The sequence below is a fragment of the Lottia gigantea genome (assembly GCF_000327385.1).
Source record: "Lottia gigantea unplaced genomic scaffold LOTGIsca_2, whole genome shotgun sequence".
NCBI lineage: Eukaryota > Metazoa > Mollusca > Gastropoda > Lottiidae > Lottia > Lottia gigantea.
In genome coordinates, this window is record NW_008708400.1 from 3527994 (window position 1) to 3547716 (window position 19723).

Here is a 19723-nt window from a genome sequence, read left to right on the forward strand (position 1 = left end):
GACCATTAAACAAAACATCTGCATCATTAAACAAAACATCTGCAATTTGATCAAATTGAGAGATGTAATTGTTAATATTAAGTAGGTGTGATATTATAAACGTTAAATTTAATTTATTTAAATAATCAATATTTATAATGTGATATATGTATAGATGGTTTATCAGATAGGTTTTTTTTAATATATATCTGTTGTTAATTATCATATCAGATAAGAGTCCCATTATGTATTTATTGCTGTTATTTTTATATTCAATGAAGTCCCAAGATATTGTACAACATGTATACATAGATAATAGAATTGTATTCTTATTGGAGTATATTACATATACTATATATATACTACCTCTTAGGATGACCAAAAAATTGAAAACTTGGCTAAAATGAATCTTCATCAGTGGACTTACCTGATGTCAAAACTACACACAGAATCCCTCAATAATCCAATAATCCATAACACTAAGTAATTTTGAAACATGCTTAGAAGCTTTTTTTCAATAAGTTTAATGGATATATTGTTTATTATTGAGTCTTTAGTCATGGCACTTGGTAAGTCCATCTGATGAATATATACTATCATTGACCAAGTTTGAAACTTTAAATTTTATGCCCTTCCTAAGAAGTAGTATTCCTTTAAAATCATCCATTTCTGATAATTCTTAGTCTATATTTTTAAGAAGGTAAGAGTATTATTTCGCTCAGTCTGACATGCCAAAATTTTCTTATATTTGGCAAATTTGTTACCATTATATTATTTATGTGTTTGCTGGTTATATTATGCACAATGGCAGCCAACTGAAAAAAAACTCTGTGTCCCGTTTTCATTGTTTGATTCCTCCACTAATAGTCTGCTTGTATTTCATTATTTTATCACTAAAATTCAGATTATTAGCAAATTTGTATTCTGATTATAACAAGCTTATTTTGGTAGACAATTTTTTCTTACGATTTGCTCATATTTTATATTATTGTACTAATTTAAAATGGGGTAATAAATGATATATGTTCATCTCTTATTGCTTATTCTTTCACCCAAAATAGGAATCAGTAGTGGTTTCGGCAAGAGAGGAAACAAATTGGTACCATTGTTCAAAGATTTCTTGTTCCTTCACTGCTTGTGTTTATCATCTTCATTAGCTACAATGTATTCATTTCAATCTATAATTTGATCTCTTTATTCTTCAATATATATATATCACTCTACTATTAATGTATTGAGCACTAATATTTTATTATTGAGATCTACTGAGATATAGTTGTCTAAGTATTTGTTATACCAGATGATAATATTAACTATGCAAACAAATGAAATTTTCATAATTATTATTATTGTAAACTATCAGTTGGATTTTAATAAAAGTTACAGACTATCAGCTGGTAAGGTAAATAGATGACTGCACAATATGTTACAGACTGATTGTGAGATCTGAGGCTGACATGGATGAATTGCTCTAGACTGTACTGTTCATGGTATGATGGTGAAAATACAAACATATGAGATTCACTTTATTAAAATCAAATACAAACTAAACTACATTATAATTTTACCAATAATAACTTTATAACTATATAAATTTTGAACTTGTTTTTGCTATCAAATCATAATTTTATAAAAGGTTTTTAATTTATTTATGTAGGCACAAAGATACTAATATATTACTACCGGTATAAACACAGGAAACTGATAACCAATATTTGAAAATGAAAAGAAGTGGCAAGTTTTCAATGCACAGAATGATATTCTTAAATAACTTATATTTATATATGTTTATATAATATAATAATATGAAATGTAATATAACATAAATAATGAAGCTCACACAGAAACGGTGGAAAGTCCAGATTCTTATTAACATATAGAAGCCAAATTACAATTTTTTCTTGAATGCAGACAATATATATCATTCTTGCATTCTGTTCGTGAAATGTTCCAAATTGTTGGAATCGAAAATGTTTCTTACTAGTTCTTTGCAGGGCACATAATTTTTGTTCTATCGCAATATTTCTAGACCTTTAGCTTAGCAAAAATAAGTACCAATTGTGTGATCTGTTCAATTCAATACAAAATAAAAGTAAAGGTAAATTGTTCCCAAATGCTAGGTGTTGGTGTTGTCTTCTAATGTCCAAAATGATCATCAGCTTCACCATGGACCTTCTTCATATGATCAGCAAACCTAAATGATAAATATTATTCCATCATAGAAAAAAATAATCATAGTTTTGTACAAAAATGTCATTAAAGAGTACAGTTGTCAAAATATGGGCTTTACCAGCAGATGCAATTTCATTAAGGTAGAGAGAAGATTGTTTTGTAAGCTGGTCAAGTTAAAACCTTTAAATGAAAATATCCTATTAAAATTTTGCTGTCTGAAAACAAAATTACATTACTCACTATAATGTTTCTAGATTTTTACTTACTTTTGATGACATTCAACAGCCAAATCTCTCTTACAGTCTTCAGTATGAGCCAATTTATAGAGAACTAAAAACACCATAGAGTGAAGTAACAAGGTGTAGAAAAATGTTACAGTTCTAGCTACCTTATTTCCCATAATAAACTGACCCTACAAAAAATAAACACAACTTAAAATTATAATAAATCTTTCCAAATCAATAGCAAAAGATAATTGTTCTATTAATTGCAATTCTTAAGGTCAGTGAAAGATAGTTGTTAATATTATTCTAGTTTGTCACATTTAACTGAAATCTTGTCAACATGTTCCTTTATTTGTCAATTCATTTCACATATAACAAATACCTATTGTTTAATTTGTAAAATGATGAAAATCAAAAAAGTTTGTCTGCAATATATGACACATACCATACTTAAAGTAATCTTATCATAAGGTTTTAGATTCATATATCTTCTTTGTTTCTCCTGTAAATAAAGACATTAATTAAAAATGACTGGCATTTTAATGGGACAATAGCCTGGGGCCTGGATGTGCAGAGCAGTGTATGGTATTTCTCATTGTAAAATTCCACGCTCACAAATAAATTGTTATCATATGATATTTTTTTAAATAGGGCCTAGATGTGCAAAATGCTATATGATATACTTAAAAATACCCCAGGTGTCACTGCCACAATGCAAATTTTTTATCATTACAATCTTGTCCATCTTCGTAACAATATTCGCATTGTTCTGGCAAACTATGATTTCCATTCATTACCGTGATATGTTGCAAAGCTCAAGCCTAACTTTTTAGGCCGTTTGACATATGAGCACAAATAATCCTGGCTTGACTATATATCCAAATATTTTTTATAAGATATAAGTAGGTTACCTTTCTGCTGAATGTAGAGAAAGGATCCAATCTTTCTTCATATTGAGATGAATAACGATGTTCTGTACCGTCCTCCATACTACCTGGTGTCTACAATTACATTTTTCTATATTTAAATCAATTCAATATCATATATCTTGATAAATCTATAACATTAGAGAATCTTTTAGTTCTGCCGAAGACATTTACATGTACATGTGGGCATACGCAGGAGCAGTTTAAGACACTGATAAATAAGATCATAGAGATACATGTAGTAGGCTACCAATATGAAAAGTAATAAATCGACAATGATCAATTTACAATGGTCTGGTATTCTTAAAATCATACCTTGGTTGGATAACTTTGTAGAAATCTTATCTTTTCATACAACTTAACATTATCAGATCGTAACTTGTCCATTTCATTCTGTAGAAGAGTTACCTGTTGTTGTTGACTCAGGGTTTGCTGTAAACAAGATATAACTTTTTGTAAGCTCAGATTGTTATAATATATATCATTTCCCATATAATATAGAAACAGATAGCAGACAACCATCAATTATAAATCATAATAATGTTTCATGTAATAAGAATCACTGCAAAATTTCATGACATATGAATCAAAGCAAATTCATAACTTTCATGACAAAAAGTATTATTTTTATATGATTAAGATCATATTGTTTATTATTCACACCAATGATACCTCAGTGAGAATGGATAATTCATTCTAAACATATTATCCATTCATGTCCAATTGCAGTTTTTTTGTCCTGTTCCAAATAATTTGGTAAGTGAGAACAAGTTCACAAGATTGTCCACTAAACTGGCTGTGAAAGACTTACAGCTTCTAATTCCTGTGCTCTAATACGGTATCGTTCTCTCTGACTCTGAACTATTGGTAGAATTGAATTTTCAGCATTCTTGTTACTACCATCCATCAGTACTGCAATAAATAATTAGTAAAGAAACTTTCGCATATTGAATCCGAAATTGTTTCCTTCAAAATTCATCTTCAATGATCTTTATTTGGTTAATATATTGTGTTAAATTCTTTCTTGTCAGATAACCACCAATTCCAGTCAGATAACAATTAATTCTTGTCTATCATTCATTTTAGTCAGATGGTCTTTCATTCTCCTTGTCAGATGTTATTCTAGTAAGGTGTCATTTTAGTCAGATGGTTTGTTTTTAAAAACAAAATGACCGATGTACCAATCAGCTCATATGAAACAACAATTACCTGGTGAGACAACATCTTTAACAGCCTCGGCTAGAACATCAGACCCAGTCTCTTTAACACATGGTTCTCCCTAAAACAAACAGCAAGGGCAGTTAGTTGAAATACTGACAAATAGTTCTCAGAAGTTATTTTTTTTCTTTGAACATGCAAACATCCAATTTGCATCTGCCAATCCTACTGAATCTACTTGCTTTATCCTCACCTCTGCATCTCCTCTGAACATAGAAGACAAAGCATTGACACTTCTCAAGTCTTCTTCCAGTTGGGTGATCAGGGATTTCTGTTCCTGAAGAGTAGTTGCAGCTTCACGATAGGCTTCTTGTAGTTTAGTAAAACGTTCTGAAAATTGATAAAGGAAAACAATGTGATCAGGGTACACTACCTCTACGAGAAAAATCAATGAAGGATTCAAATGAAAACATCACTAGTTCATTTGATTTCAAAATTTTATAGTATATGTTCAGTCTCCACCATATTGGGGTATAAATGTCAGAATAAATATAATTATATGTTTTCTGTTTAATTCCAAGAAAACACGATTAAAGAATCAATTATTCTACTATTCCTTTCATATTTTTTCATCTGAAAGACAACAATCTCTTACCTTCGTAATGGTAACCTTACCCATACAAATTATTACACAACATATCTTTTCAAAGCATTTTTTGTACAGAAAATGTTATTATAGTTTACATAAGTGTGTGAAACATATTCAGGAGTCACTATAATTTCCATGACCGCGTAAAATATGTCTTAAGAACATTTTTTGTAACGTTATGTTTATGAAAGGGCAAAATTTGTCTAAAGGAAAGGGACAAAATAATAGTATCGAACTGAAGTATAATCTTCATGACAGGGACAACATATTCCTAAGGAACTATAATCTTCATGACAGGGACAACATATTCCTAAGGAACTATAATTTTCATGAAAGGGGCAACATATTCCTAAGGAACTATAATTTTCATGACAGGAGCAGCATGTTCCTGAGGCATTATATTTTCTATGACAGGTGCAGCATGTTCCTGAGGCATTATAATTTCTATGACAGGAGCAGCATGTTCCTGAGGCATTATAATTTCTATGACAGGAGCAGCATGTTCCTGAGGCATTATAATTTCTATGACAGGTGCAGCATGTTCCTGAGGCATTATAATTTCTATGACAGGTGCAGCATGTTCCTGAGGCATTATAATTTCTATGACAGGTGCAGCATGTTCCTGAGGCATTATAATTTCTATGACAGGTGCAGCATGTTCCTGAGGAAGTATAATTTCTATGACAGGAACAATATGTTTCTGAGGCACTATAATTTCCATGACAAGGGCAACATGATGTTCTGAAAACACTGTAATTTCAAGAGAAGGGTAAAACATGTCCTAGAGGTAAATAGTGTTCAAGAGATATTTAAATTTTTATTGCAGGGTTCAACAAGTTTTGAAGACACTATTATTTTCATGAAAGTGTCTACATGTTCTATAACATGGTCAAATATGTTCTAGAGAGCCTATAATTTCTAGTCAGGGTAAAATTTCCATGACAGGATTAAACGGCTGGATACTCTAATTTGGAAAACAAAAGAAAACAAGGAAATTCTTGCATATATGTTTATTTTTAACATAATTTTGAAGCACCTATGAAAAAGTATATAAATGCACTTTTTAACAGTGAATTGAAGACTAGAAAAAGGCTGTACAGGGTACATAATGTAACAATTAAGAAAATTTATGTTGATAGAAAATATTGAAAATAGATAACTTTCATTTTATTCAGATTTAATGGCTTCCATCTCCAGATGTTATATTTGCATTAAGAATCAAATGAATCAATAGCTTTCTTTCATAAACACTACAGGATCCATTTGATCATGTTAAACCACTCGATAAATTCTCTTTCCTGCACTGATCATTATCAAAATACCATTTTATCTGAATCAAATGAAACTTGAGAGAATGTAAGAAAACAAGAGGTAACGTATTTTATTTTGATTTGTCTATTATTTCGTTATATTTGTAATTAAACTTAATCAAATACTAATTATACCTAGAGTTTCTAAAACTGAACAAATATGATTTCTAATTTCTAAAATTAGTTGACATTTCATAATTTTTCATAATCTATTATTTCAATTCTGTAAGTTGTTGGTAAAAATTCAAAATAATTCAATATATTTAAGTTTACTTTTTATCAATAATACCATACAATTCAAGAAGAGGTATTTTCATGAATAAAATTTGAGAATCTGGTCAATTGTATGCTATATAATTTGTTGTCAAATTTAAGCATATCGAACTCAATAGGAAATACTTGTTACACTGATAATACAGTTTGATTTTAAAGTAAGTTATCTTGAGAAAAGTAAGTTGCATTTATTATTAATATACCCATTAATATACCAGTAAGTATTTAGAATATTAATAAGCCGCATTTACATTATTAATACAAATCTTCACAGATTTATTCACAAACTGGTTTGATATATTAAGGATATACCTTTTCAAGATTCATTTATCTAATGTCGGAACATATCAGTTTCAAAGAGATTATCCTAATTTCTTATATAATGAATATAAGATTATAATGGGTAAGAATGTACAGAGAGTCACTAGAGTTACCCCTTATGCCATAATAAATCAATAATTGTAAAGGCATAGAATTCTTTTTTTATGCATAATCAAATAATAATAAAAACACTACGAACAACTTATAACAATCCTACGCATGCCATTAAATGTGGTTCCTAACTCTTAGAGTTTGATATCAAAATAACATTTTACAAAAAAAAAACACATACATGCACTAAATTTTCAACTGTTTATAAGAAAAATTCAGAAATTTGATGCGCTTCTATACATGATTAAGGTATAAAAAAAATTATCATTACTTGAGAGCATGCAACTTTATATACACTTGAATACACTATATAATCCATTAATGAGTTTTCTAAATAACAAATAATACATGGATAATAAGTATTAACTAAAATAAGACTACATTTTTAATTAATGTTAATTACAAAAAAGATAACGAAGAAATAGATAATAGACAAATAATTATTTGATCAGTAATAATAATAATAATGATTATGACATTTATTATAAGGAAAAATATCTTTGGTAGTTATAGGATTTGGTACACATTAAGCTCTGTGTTAAAATATATATGTAGAATATTTAAATAAGAAGGCAGGAAAACAACAACCTTGATGCAAACCCCTTTCTAGAAAAACTCCAGCTTGTGATGAGTTTGGCTGAGACTTCAACTATCATTCCACTTAAAATTATTTGGTTCATTTCATTCATATTCTGCCTATTTTTCTTTCTGTTTAAAATATCCCTTTCCATAAATTAATTTGCATCAAGGTGTTTTCCATCCACTTATTTCCAATCTATACAAGAAAAACTATAAACAAGAAAAATATATTTATAACAATATCAATATAAAGATAAGGCAAGATAGGAAGATTTCAAAATTGTCCATTACTGTTTAAACATTCATCTTTTAATAATTATAATCTGAATTTAAAGCCACTATGGAAAGCCTAAACATGATGTAGAATATACATCTTACTTAATCTAATCCAATTTGCAAAGTTTCAGATCTGAAAATGGTACAATAATGATTTGAGATTATAACAATGATTTTTAATAATAAATGAAATGAAAATATAAAAATCAACATTGGCTGAAATTGAGATTTGGAATATAAAGCTTTTGTTGGTGAATTTTGAGATCTTGATAAAAATTTCAAATTCTTTAACATACATTGAAATTTTTGCGTAAAATGAGAGAAAAGCAACAAGTGAACAATCAAAATTGATGTCTTTGGCATAGAGAAAAGAATAACATAGATAAGCACTAATCTTCACTAAGTTTTAACATAAACTTAATAACATAAAAGATATACAAAGTTAAAGCTAGATAATAATAACATAGTTTGTATTAGATAACATAATTATGTTTTGATCATTCATATAAACATAATCAAAATGGACAATGTTACTTATTTCTTTGGGATTGTTAACTAAATTTTTCTGTCAAGTCCATTTAAATTCTTGATAGACTAAATAATTCTATTTATGCATATTCTATCGCAAACTAAGAATAAAATCTAATAATAATAAAACATAATTGATAAAGAATTTCAAGTCTGAAATTTGAACACCATCGAGAAAATTGCTAGTATTGCACGCTAAAATATTGCGCTATTGGAAAAATTATATTAATATCATTTCAAAATTTGTAATTCTCCAGACTATACTGCCTATTTTATATTTTGATCCAATCAATTTATTGCACATATATTAAACATAGCGGCAAACAGAACTTAAAAATTTATTTTTTAACAAAAACACTGATTAATAAAACACAGTGTAATGACATTAAACAATACAATATCAATTTGAGCTTTGATTTTCGTCTACCCTAAATGACTAGTAGTGCATATTGAACATTTGGAAGATAATATGAATATGGACAGAAAAAATTGATTCTGTTTAAATCTGTACTAAATTCAACTAATTTGGCGCCTTCTACACTCTTGGGTTAGTAGTATCCCATTCATTTATTCATGTGTAATAGAAATTCAAAAGTGTTCTTTAAAGTTTTTCCAAATTTTTTCTATCCAATATTCAGTGTATATTTATATGTAAGTCTCGAGGACAAAATGTGCATAGATCAAAATGATGAGGCAGTGTTTCACAACATTTGAAAAAACTCTTTTTAAACAAATAACAAAATAATAACTCAAATATGACAATTCTAAATTCTATTCTTAACAAAATATCGCTGAAAATCAAGTCTTTGTAATATCTATTTCTATGTATTATGCTTATTGAATTATTTTTTTTCTAACAACAAAGGATTTAACAAATTCAAAGTTCGTAATCATGGCACTAATAATAAGATTTTGGCAATTATGTGAATGATGTTTGAAATAAGAGCTGTGCAACGAAATGCTTTGACAAATGACAATTTTCAAGCGTCCAAAAATGGCAAAACTTTTTAAAAATACGGGAAATGTGATTAAAATATGAGTGAATTGAATAAAAAATTACATCAGAAAGGAGCACTGAATGTATTAAAATTTGACTAAAGCACTTGAAATATGTAACATGTGAAGAATAAACATTCATAAACATCAAATAGTAAAAAGATAAAAATAGTTTGAAATTGTGAAAAATACAAAAATAGATATTTATTTCCACCAAAATTACGATATTTGGTAAAAAAAAAGCATTAAAATTTCACTTGATATTTGTTAAAGATTCATCTAGGCTACCATGAGGTAACAGTTTTTAGAATTCCCAATCTTCACTGGAATCATTATTTTCGATGTTTTTTTCAAGTTTGTTAATTTTTGCACCTCGATCTACACCATCTTGTTTGTCAGTGTCTTCTCGATCTTCAACTTCAAGCTTTTCCATTTTTTTCACACGTTCACAAAGACGTTCAGTGTCACTTTCACTATCTTTATTGTCTTCGTTCACATTATCAGCGTCATTTGTTTCTTGTGTAATAGCACCATTACCTTTGAGGACTCGTAATTGAGTTCGGTCTAATTGAGTTCCCTCATATACCCTCTGGGGGTTAGAACGCTTACGTTTGTTAACACCAGCACTCAGTGGAGCTGGATTTAACTTTGATTCACTTGAAGGCGCCATTTTGGGTCTATCACCATCCACCTCATCATCAGCATCACCATCAGAATAAACATCATCATTGTTATATGAATTCATATTGACATCATCTGCATCAGATAAACCATCATCATCATCTTCTTCACCTGATGAATTTTTATGCCTGCCATGTTGGACAGGTTCAAACTGTGGGAACATCCATTGTTGCGTTTCTTTGCGACTGGGAAAATTTCCAGTCAAATGATTACGAGCCATAGTATCAGCGGATACATTTGACGACTCACTCTGATTAGAGCTCTCATCATGAGGCTCTGATTTACCTGTACCTGTATCAGAGTTGCCATTTGACACAGGATTATTAACACCTTGGTGATGTTGTTGTTTTGCTCTCATTCTGTGATTATGAAACCAATTGATAACAGTTTTAACACCAACACCTAAATCAGCAGCTAGTGCTTCGATCGTGCTTTGGTTCGGGTATGGATCTTGTGTGTAAGCCAACCTTAACACATCTTTTTGATCTTCACTAAAAAATACCCTGGGTCTTTTTGGCTGTGATGGAGATTCGAAATATCGATCATCTAGGCTGCTTTTTCGTCGGCGGTGAGCTGTAAAGACAAAAGAATGAGAAGAATAAATATTTGCTATAGGCAAAATCCATTTACATGACTTGAATACACAATTCGTATGCATGTGAACACTCTAAAAAGGTGGGAAAAGTTTTCCAAAAGGACCAATAAACTAAAAACTATTTGGCTAGGGCTTGATACATTCCCTTAATGAACCCACATGAATTCAACTCAATATGTAATACATATATATATACAATACAGTAATAAGTAATATAACTAAAAAAACAATTAATTCCATCCACCAATATAGTAATATATATATATACCAAAGCCGTGCAAAGCTGTGCAAAAGCATAGAAAAGAAGAGAGAGAAATGAGAATATAAAATATGATATGGTTTTTCAAATATGTAATTTTCAATTCTGTTGATAACACGTTGATTTGTTCTACCCAGTCCAATGTTAAAAATCCATTTCTAAATTCTGTTTAAAGATGAATACCTCTAACAATAATTTTCTAGTATATCCTATTTGTTAAAGTAGGGTTAGAAAGTTTGTTATTGAACTATAAACAATTAGTAATGTCTTCTAAGCCTTTTGGTTAATTCTGGCATCAGAACTGTGTAAAATATTTGGAGGAATTTGGGGATATGTCATGTTGATCAGCATTGTCTTTGATAGTTATCCCCCTTAGAATCATGCGTTGTTATAGCCAAGCCTTAAATATAACATGAAACAAAGGTTATTTATAACAGAAATATAATATATTTAACTTAAGCATGAAAAGCAGATTCTTTATAGACATGCCCCCCTTTTTGACCACGATTCAGAAAGGTTCATAAATATTCAATCAAAAATAATATACATGAGTGTTTCAATTTGACACTAACAAAACCAATACCATGTTGAACCCATATAAAAATTATAAATATTATTTTTCATCCACCATGATTTGAATAATAATTAGGTTTGATATCCAATATTTATACCTTAACCCCCATCTGATAAATAAATACTTGTTATTTTTGGTTGTTGGCATAATGGAGGTTAACAACGACATGCCTAGATGTTAGCAGGCGTATTAGGACAGGCACCACTTGCATTGTGATGAGTCACACCTACCTTTAATTTGACTTTGGTAATGTTTTAATCGGTCAATGTTCTGAGGATCACTCAACCACAGATGCATTTTAATGAAGGGTTCCCTCCCTTTGATGCTTAACATGTGCCAAGGTTTTGGTTTCGAAAGAAGTTCACTAACAGAACCTTGTGACAGCCCAAGAACGGCTTCACCAAATAATTTCTGACCAAGATTGTGAAATTGGAGAACATCTTTGACTCGACTGGTAAGATCAAGAGTGTCTATCTCTGAGGTCATAGCAATCACTTCCAACATTGAAGAGGGAAATGTTGCTGACCCCCAATTTCGCTGTTGTTGTTCGTGCACAAGAACCTCAGTGGGCAGAGGTACAGCTGGGGGAAGTGCAGGCACCGGTAGTAAAGGTTTAGAAGACGACTTTTCACTTGAAGGAGGTTCTACAGAAAATAAAATAGGGAAAAAGAGCTAGACAGAGAGAGCAAAGGGGAAAAAAAACACATTAACACAAAACCTGTTGTTACGTCTGCTTTTAGTTCCTCTTACATTTCTTATCTCTTATACACATTTTAAATCTTTAATCAGATTTCCCAAAACTTTAAATTTAGAAGTAAATAATACTTTTGGGAGAAAATGTGTAAGAATATGGTATAATTGTAACAACAGATTTTGTTTTATCATTACTACCAACCAAATCTAAAAGGATTTCTTATCTACATTTAATTGATACTAAATAAAGGTGAAACATTTCTAGTGCTGGGAATTACAAAAGATGAGTTTCTACGATAAAAATAGAGTCAGTGCAAATTTGTCTGTGGAGATGGAAGGAATCATTGCAAAAATAGAATAAAAAAACAAACAAAAAAATACAGTGCTATACCTTGTCCCAAAATTGTGCTATTTTGCAATGCCATGTAAAAGCGTCTATAGCTAAAATATTTGGACAAAATGTGTACTGCTGCCAAAAGGTTGTGTTGTGTAGCAGCCGTTTTTATATAACCTTAGCATAACATACATCTTTACAAGCCATTAGCAGAATGGTTCTTAAGAACTACAACTCCTGGCAGTGTGAAGATTGTTTTCACACCTACTAGTTAGTACTTACCAATTAAAATAGAAAAGAACAAGCATTGTAGTACATACCTGGTTGTGTTTCTTCTCGACTTTGTCCTCTGATCAACTTATCTGGAGGTATTCTATATTGCGAGGCTACTAGCTTAGGAATAGCTTCAGCATCTTCCAGAAATAACTGCATTCTAATGAAGGGTTCTCTTCCTTTCTGTGTTAACATGTGCCAAGGTTTGGGTCTCGCCAGGAGATCACTAACACTTCCCTGTGATAACCCCAAAACTGTTTCTCCGAAAAGCCTTTGGCTGATTGAATACTGACTAAGTGTATCTTTGACTTTTTTCACTAAGTCATCAGTATTTACATTGGCGTAGTTATCAAATTCTTCTTGAGTAATAGGAGGCAGAACAGATCGCAGCGGTTTCGAAGGTGGCATACCCAGTTGAGGTCGTGAGGTCAGAGAATTGGCAATATTTTGCATCCTTTGTAAAGGTGATAAAGATTCAGCGGAGTAAGGATGTCTGGGATTATCAGATGCATCATGTCCATTGACACGAGGTCGGACAAGATTAAAGGCACTTCCAGAATGACGTGAGTCGTTGGCATCTGTATTTGGTGAAGGAGGTGATGAACTGTGTTTACTAAGATCTATTGGTCCATTATTGTTACACATATCATCACAAGTACTATCTGGTGGCTCAGACTTAACATTCCATTCCATACCATTATCTTGTTGGTTCAGATTATCTGAACTCCCATTTAAAAAATGTCTCGGTGGGTGACCGAAAGAATGTGCCAGACGAGCTAATTCATGTTGATACATTGAGCAAGCTGCCAAGTTACCAGCACTTTCAGCAGCTTTAGCCAATTTCTCCAACTCTTGACGATAAATTCTTGTCACCATTTCTTCAGCAGATGCTTCACTGTCCTGAGAGCTGATTGAATGACGAGACAATTTGTCTCCAGTGGACATCTTGGTGGTTGTCGAGTGAACTTTTGATGGTACACTGGACACAGATGTTGGTGGGGAACTCAGATGTCCAGGATGACCACCAACCATTCTAGATAATTCTTGTTGATAGATACTAGAAACTACTGCATTAGCTACTTGTTGCTAAAACAAAAAAAAATTTTTTTTTTACAAAAATGTCAAAAATATTACAAATAAAGTCAAGAAGTGTTCTACTTTAAATCATTCACATTTAAAAAACAAATTCATAAATATTTTGGAAAAAAAAGTCTTTCTGAGTTCAAATACCTTTGGTTTGTTACATAACCATCATAAAATTGTTGTTACCCATGCAAAAACACATGATACATTTCAATAAGAAAACTAGCTACCTGCTCAATTGACTTCTTAATATGCATAGCCTGATGAGCTTCATTTAAAATATGTGCTATTCGTTCTTCAGTGGCAGAATCTTCTTTTTGTACAGAAGACACTAATGGCTGAGATCCTATACCAAATAAAAATACAAGATGGAATTTAAAACTATTGAATGAGTTCATTAAACAAGATTTTAAGAAACAATCTGTTATGTGCTGTGATACCTCTAAATGTCTAACAAGGATTCAATAAGATTTGTTTATGATTCTATATAATTAACAAGTTCTCTTTTGTACTATATTTGAAATGTTATATCAATCAGAAATTATAAAGTAGAAATGCCTGTTTCTGTTTATTGATAACTATGCTTGTCATACTTCATCAGAGTTACTTCCCTTTGACCACAAATTGTATACCATGAGATAGTAAATTAAAAACCAGAAATAAATGTTTTCTTACCTCTCTTTGGAGATATAGCTTTTAAAGCTATCACATTCCTGTCATCCACAGCCCAAGCGTGCATTTTTCGATACGATTCACGACCTTTTTCTGTTAATTTATCCCAAGACTTTGGCTTTGATAAAAGTTCACTAACAGTTCCTTGAGATAATCCTAACACATTTTTCGCAAAGAGTCTTTGGCCAATATTATGTACACTTAATATTTCTCTCACAGTTTTGGCCACATAGGCTGTGTCTAAAGCACCAGAGCTTGTTAAAGGCTCAGTTTTAATCATGTTCACAGGCAGAAAACTCGGATGAATTGGTGATCCAGGAAATGGGAAGAAATTAAATCGTGGATCTGGCGGAAATGGAAGATGATTGAACGGAGGCGTGTCCCCTGGAAATCCATTGGACGATGGTGTCGAAGGTTTGGAACTTAATGTATTGGTTGATTGTACAGTATCTTCGATGTGTGGTGGTGAGGCTATGTCCTCTTTATCCGAATGACTTGGTGATGGAGATTCTGATGTGGTTCCTGCAAGAAAGGCGTAAAATGCACATGATTGTAGCTTGAATGAGCTGGGTTAGCTAGAGCTTAGCATGCAGAATTAAAATTCAAAAGATAGATGCATAAAATATATATATATATTTATATAATATTGATATTATACTTTAAAACACTGGTTTTTCACCTATATTCTGTTACCTTTAATCATTTATCTTAAAACCACAATGGTTCAGAATAACTATAGTGGCTTCAAGTACTACAGAAAGTGTACAATTTCACAAGAAGAAACTCACAAATGACAATATAGACTTATTCAAAGAATGAAAAAAGTTTCAAGTGGGTAATTTTGAGGAACTATATCATGGGCATCAAACACCTTTCTTACAAACAGAAAATACATTTCCATGTAAACCAAAATCACCTCCATCACCAAAGAACCAGGGTTAAAGTGGCATAAGATATTAGAAAGCATTAAAAATTAATCAATTTTAGATGTTTTTGAATTAAACCTTTCTGTGAAATTGTTTCAAAGTTTAAAAGGTAAACACAGATATATGGGGTTCTTTGGTGGAGACTGAACACATATTCATCTTGAGAACAAAACTATGTCATACTTTCTGAGTGAGTTCTCAATCAAGTGCAATTCAGTTTTGTACACAAGATGAACTGACAAACCATCATAAAATTCCCACAAAATAAGTTTAAAAAAAAAAACACTCAAACCAAACGCCAAACCACCTACCTGTGGATTCTGTGCTGTTTACTTTAAGAGTAGTATTCTCAGATTGTAGAGCTTTGTTTTTCTCAAGAAGAAGAATTTCTAGAGACTTGCCCCTTCCTTCTTCTTTAACTTCATTGTTAAACTCAAGAGATTTCAAAACCCTGAAAGATACAAAAATAGTCATATTTTTTCGCACATGCAGAAGACAAAGAAGGATGCTTTTCCTTTTATGGAAAAGTTTATACTGAATTAAACAATGTCCAAATATATTACCCACCCTTATTATGTGTAACACAGCTGGCTAGAAATTTTAACTGTAACAGTATTTAAAATTAAATTGTGTCAATGGTACAGGCAATAGAAAAAGCCTAAATTAGTTGAACAGCTGTTTTAATATCTTTATTTCCTTCAAATCTGGCTTTGGGTATCATAAGACCTGATGTCACTATGTAACTGGATTTTTCAACTCACAAATAAAGTAATGAGATATTACTTACTTGAGTTCTCGTTTGACCTCTTCATAATCTTCCTGAGATTTCAGTTTTTCTTCCAAAACATGAACAGCCTTACTCTTTAAAGACAACTCTTCTTCCAGAGCAGCAATCTGAAAATACAATTTCAAACTTTTAAAAGAAGCTATATTCTTAAATATCTATATCTAATATTTTGAAACAGAATTAACCAAGTAGTATTATACACATTTAGAAAAAAATGTACTTCATGCCTCTATATACTTCTTCATAAAAAAGGTGTTTTACATAATCAGTAAAGTGAAGCAAAAATTTATCAATTATTGAACAAATATCAATAAATTTGAGCAAAATCAATCCATTTTAGGTGGCTTTGGATACCAAATAATCAATTTAAAACAATAGCAGATCTTTCATTATTCAATAATTCAATGACGAGATGGTAAAAATCAATAGAAAATTCAATTATTACCACAACTTCCAGCAATATTTCCAATAATTAACGCCTTTATTGATCTTATAGAATAATAAATGTTTCTATTAGCCCAATCTGCTGTATATAAACCTATATCCTGTGCTATATAACTCGGTGATATAAACCTATGTCCTGTCCCCTATATGGGTGATATTAACCTATCTACATGTGTCCTCTAACTGGTTGACATAAACCTATATCCTGTAGCATAACTTGTTGATATAAACTTATATCCTGTACTATAACTTGTTGCTATAAATTTATATCCTGTACTATAACTTGTTATAAACTTATATCCTGTACTATAACTTGTATCCAGTAGAATAACTTGTTGTTATAAATTTATATCCTGTACCATAACTAGTTGATATAAACTTATATCCTGTACTATAACTTGTTGATATAAACTTATATCCTGTACTATAACTTGTTGTTATAAACTTATATCCTGTACCATAACTAGTTGATATAAACTTATATCCTGTACTATAACTTCTTGATATAAACTTATATCCTGTACTATAACTTGTTGATATAAACTTATATCCTGTACTATAACTTGTTGTTATAAACTTATATCCTGTACTATAACTTGTTGATATAAACTTATATCCTGAAGTATAACTTGTTGTTATAAACTTTTAGCCTGTTCTATAACTTGTTGTTATAAACTTATATCTTGTACTATAACTTGTTTAAATAAATCTATATCCTGTACTATAACTTGTTTATATAAACCCATGCTATAACTTGGTGACATAAACCAATATCTTGTACTAAAAATTGGTGACATAAACCTATATACTATAGCTTGTTGACATAAACCTATATACTATAGCTTGTTGATATAAACCTATGCTATAACTTGGTGATATAAACATATATCCTGTATGTAACTTCGTGATATATACCTACATCTTGTACTATAAATTAGGGATATAAACCTATATCATGTACTCAAAATTGGTGATATAAACTTATATTCTGCCCTGGTTATATAAACTTATATTATGTACTTTATAACTTGGTGATATAAACTTACATCCTGTAATGTAACTGGGCAAAATAAACCTAGAACAGCATACTTTATGATATTAACAAATATCTTGCACTATTAATAAAACTATAACCTGTCCTTTAACTTGGGAAGATAACATTATCCTACCCTATCATGCTATCTAGATCAAATTAACAAGGAAATATGTACTATTGAAGCTTTAGTAAAACTAACTATATTTGTAGAATATAAAAGATTCAGAACAAAGTATCATAGAAACAGTCTATTTCTATATCTCTAATTATTGTTGAACTTATCTAATATGAAGATGGGGTAAAAGAGAGTAAGAATAAATTTAACTGATAAGACCAGAATAAAACCTATCAATTTGACAGATGAACTTAATTTCTTCTAAATGTTTGCCATCTGATGTTGAAAGTTGAAGTGATGCCTATCAATATCTAGACTGCACCTATCTACCCTCTTAAAAAGGTTGGTGTGAAATGCCAACATTTCTCCAAGCAACTTTTATTGTAGAATTTTGGTTGTGTACCAGTTAAGACCTGGGATTGTCATTTAGGCAATTGTCAAGTCATAACTGAACTCACTACACAAAAAGAGAACAAACAATGAACTTCTCTTTACTTTATTAGTTTTAACTATAGATCACAAAAGTAAAGAAACCAAAAAAAAAATTTATTGATAGAAATTTGACTCTTGGTGGATTCCAACTTATGGCACTGAATTGCATAGCAAAAAAACCATCTAACTTGTAATTATGAGCTCTCTTGTACCATTCTGAAGTAGCTATGGCATTTTGCCCTAACCATCCTAAATCTTGCCCGTAAAATTATGTCAGAGTTATTTAGGCTGATTTATTGCGTGGTATTGGTTGCAGCCGTAGTCTTAATATTCACATAATGACAGCTTATCATATTTTTCATGGCATAATCTATGACAACAGCACCTTCTGTTTCAATATGTCAAAATCTCAATAAACTGTATGTTTTATGTAATACAGCACTAAAACATGTTGCACTTAAACATGAACTCTTGTTTCTAAATTTTAAAAATTCTCATTGTTGGGTTGCTGTGTAAGTTAGTCAATTTCCAGGGAACTTGTCTGTTTGTTTTAAATTTTCCTGATAAATACTTAATGTAAATTTGTAAAAAATGTTTGAAATGCTGATGCATACCTTCACTGTTACCATAACAAAGCTGAATTACTAATATGTAATTACTCGCGTTAATTATTGTAGCATTTATCTCTTACTTAATGTTTGAAAAACATCTTCAAGGTTTGGATTTTTTTTCAGACGAAAATCGATTCCAAAGAAAATCAATTGCTATTTATTTTGTGTAAAAAGTATAATTAATGAAAATCTATACATGCCTTTATAATAATATGAAAGGTTTTATGTTTGTTTTAGAATCAGGGAATATTTCCGATGTACGTTAATTATAAGTTATGGCTAATTGTTAATAAGCTGTACAGTAATACTATAGATTTCATTGACTATTTTCTCTAATGTAAACAGTCAATTAATATGAGCCTACACATCTCTTCTTTTTTCATATCACATGAAATTTTTCAACCTCTTTTAAATTGATTTTCAAATGAAGGATTATTCACCTTTTTATTTCTATTTCCATTTTTGTCCTTTTTTTTAAATTAGCATCAAACCCTATGGCATTTATGATTGATTTGATGTAAAGTTTAAGTCCTGCAAATTTCTGAATCATTTAAAGTAATTACCAAGAAAACTATTGAAATACACTTAAGACAGATGTGCCTTTTACTTTTTACCAAACACACCTTATTCTCAGAAACAGAATTTTTTTTTAGATAAGCCAATGAGTAACAGTGTTCACAGCCTGCCATCGAAATTTGAGCCGTCT

General features: G+C 30.6%; 5 protein-coding genes across 5 annotated transcripts in view; all 5 read right to left on the bottom strand.

Moving 5' to 3' along the window:
* Positions 1 to 1492: 1492 nt before the first annotated feature.
* On the bottom strand, positions 1493 to 4208 carry LOTGIDRAFT_208887 (hypothetical protein; the record flags this gene model as incomplete). Its single annotated transcript, XM_009053343.1, has 6 exons — positions 1493 to 2173; positions 2418 to 2563; positions 2821 to 2877; positions 3287 to 3376; positions 3617 to 3733; positions 4113 to 4208. 6 exons carry the CDS (start codon positions 4206 to 4208, stop codon positions 2116 to 2118), a joined length of 564 nt encoding a protein of 187 aa, XP_009051591.1. The 3' UTR covers positions 1493 to 2115.
* A 1249-nt stretch (positions 4209 to 5457) lies between these two features.
* On the bottom strand, positions 5458 to 5829 carry LOTGIDRAFT_103823 (hypothetical protein; the record flags this gene model as incomplete). Its single annotated transcript, XM_009053344.1, has 1 exon — positions 5458 to 5829. The coding sequence occupies one exon, from the start codon at positions 5827 to 5829 to the stop codon at positions 5458 to 5460; it is 372 nt and encodes a 123-aa protein (XP_009051592.1).
* A 5971-nt stretch (positions 5830 to 11800) lies between these two features.
* LOTGIDRAFT_104363 (hypothetical protein) lies at positions 11801 to 12124 on the bottom strand (the record flags this gene model as incomplete). The annotated part of the gene is made up of 1 exon (XM_009053345.1): positions 11801 to 12124. A coding segment is annotated over one exon (324 nt), but the record flags the coding sequence as incomplete, so codon positions are not given.
* Positions 12125 to 13049: 925 nt separating this feature from the next.
* On the bottom strand, positions 13050 to 13274 carry LOTGIDRAFT_59992 (hypothetical protein; the record flags this gene model as incomplete). Its single annotated transcript, XM_009053085.1, has 1 exon — positions 13050 to 13274. A coding segment is annotated over one exon (225 nt), but the record flags the coding sequence as incomplete, so codon positions are not given.
* Positions 13275 to 15862: 2588 nt separating this feature from the next.
* Positions 15863 to 19723, bottom strand: part of LOTGIDRAFT_103741 (hypothetical protein) — a gene marked incomplete at both ends in the record, with an annotated part of 49655 nt that continues 45794 nt past the window's right edge. Inside the window, 2 exons of the mRNA XM_009053346.1 lie at positions 15863 to 16043; positions 16380 to 16486. Coding sequence (XP_009051594.1) covers positions 15863 to 16043; positions 16380 to 16486 — 288 coding nt within the window. The remainder of the gene's footprint in view (positions 16044 to 16379; positions 16487 to 19723) is intronic.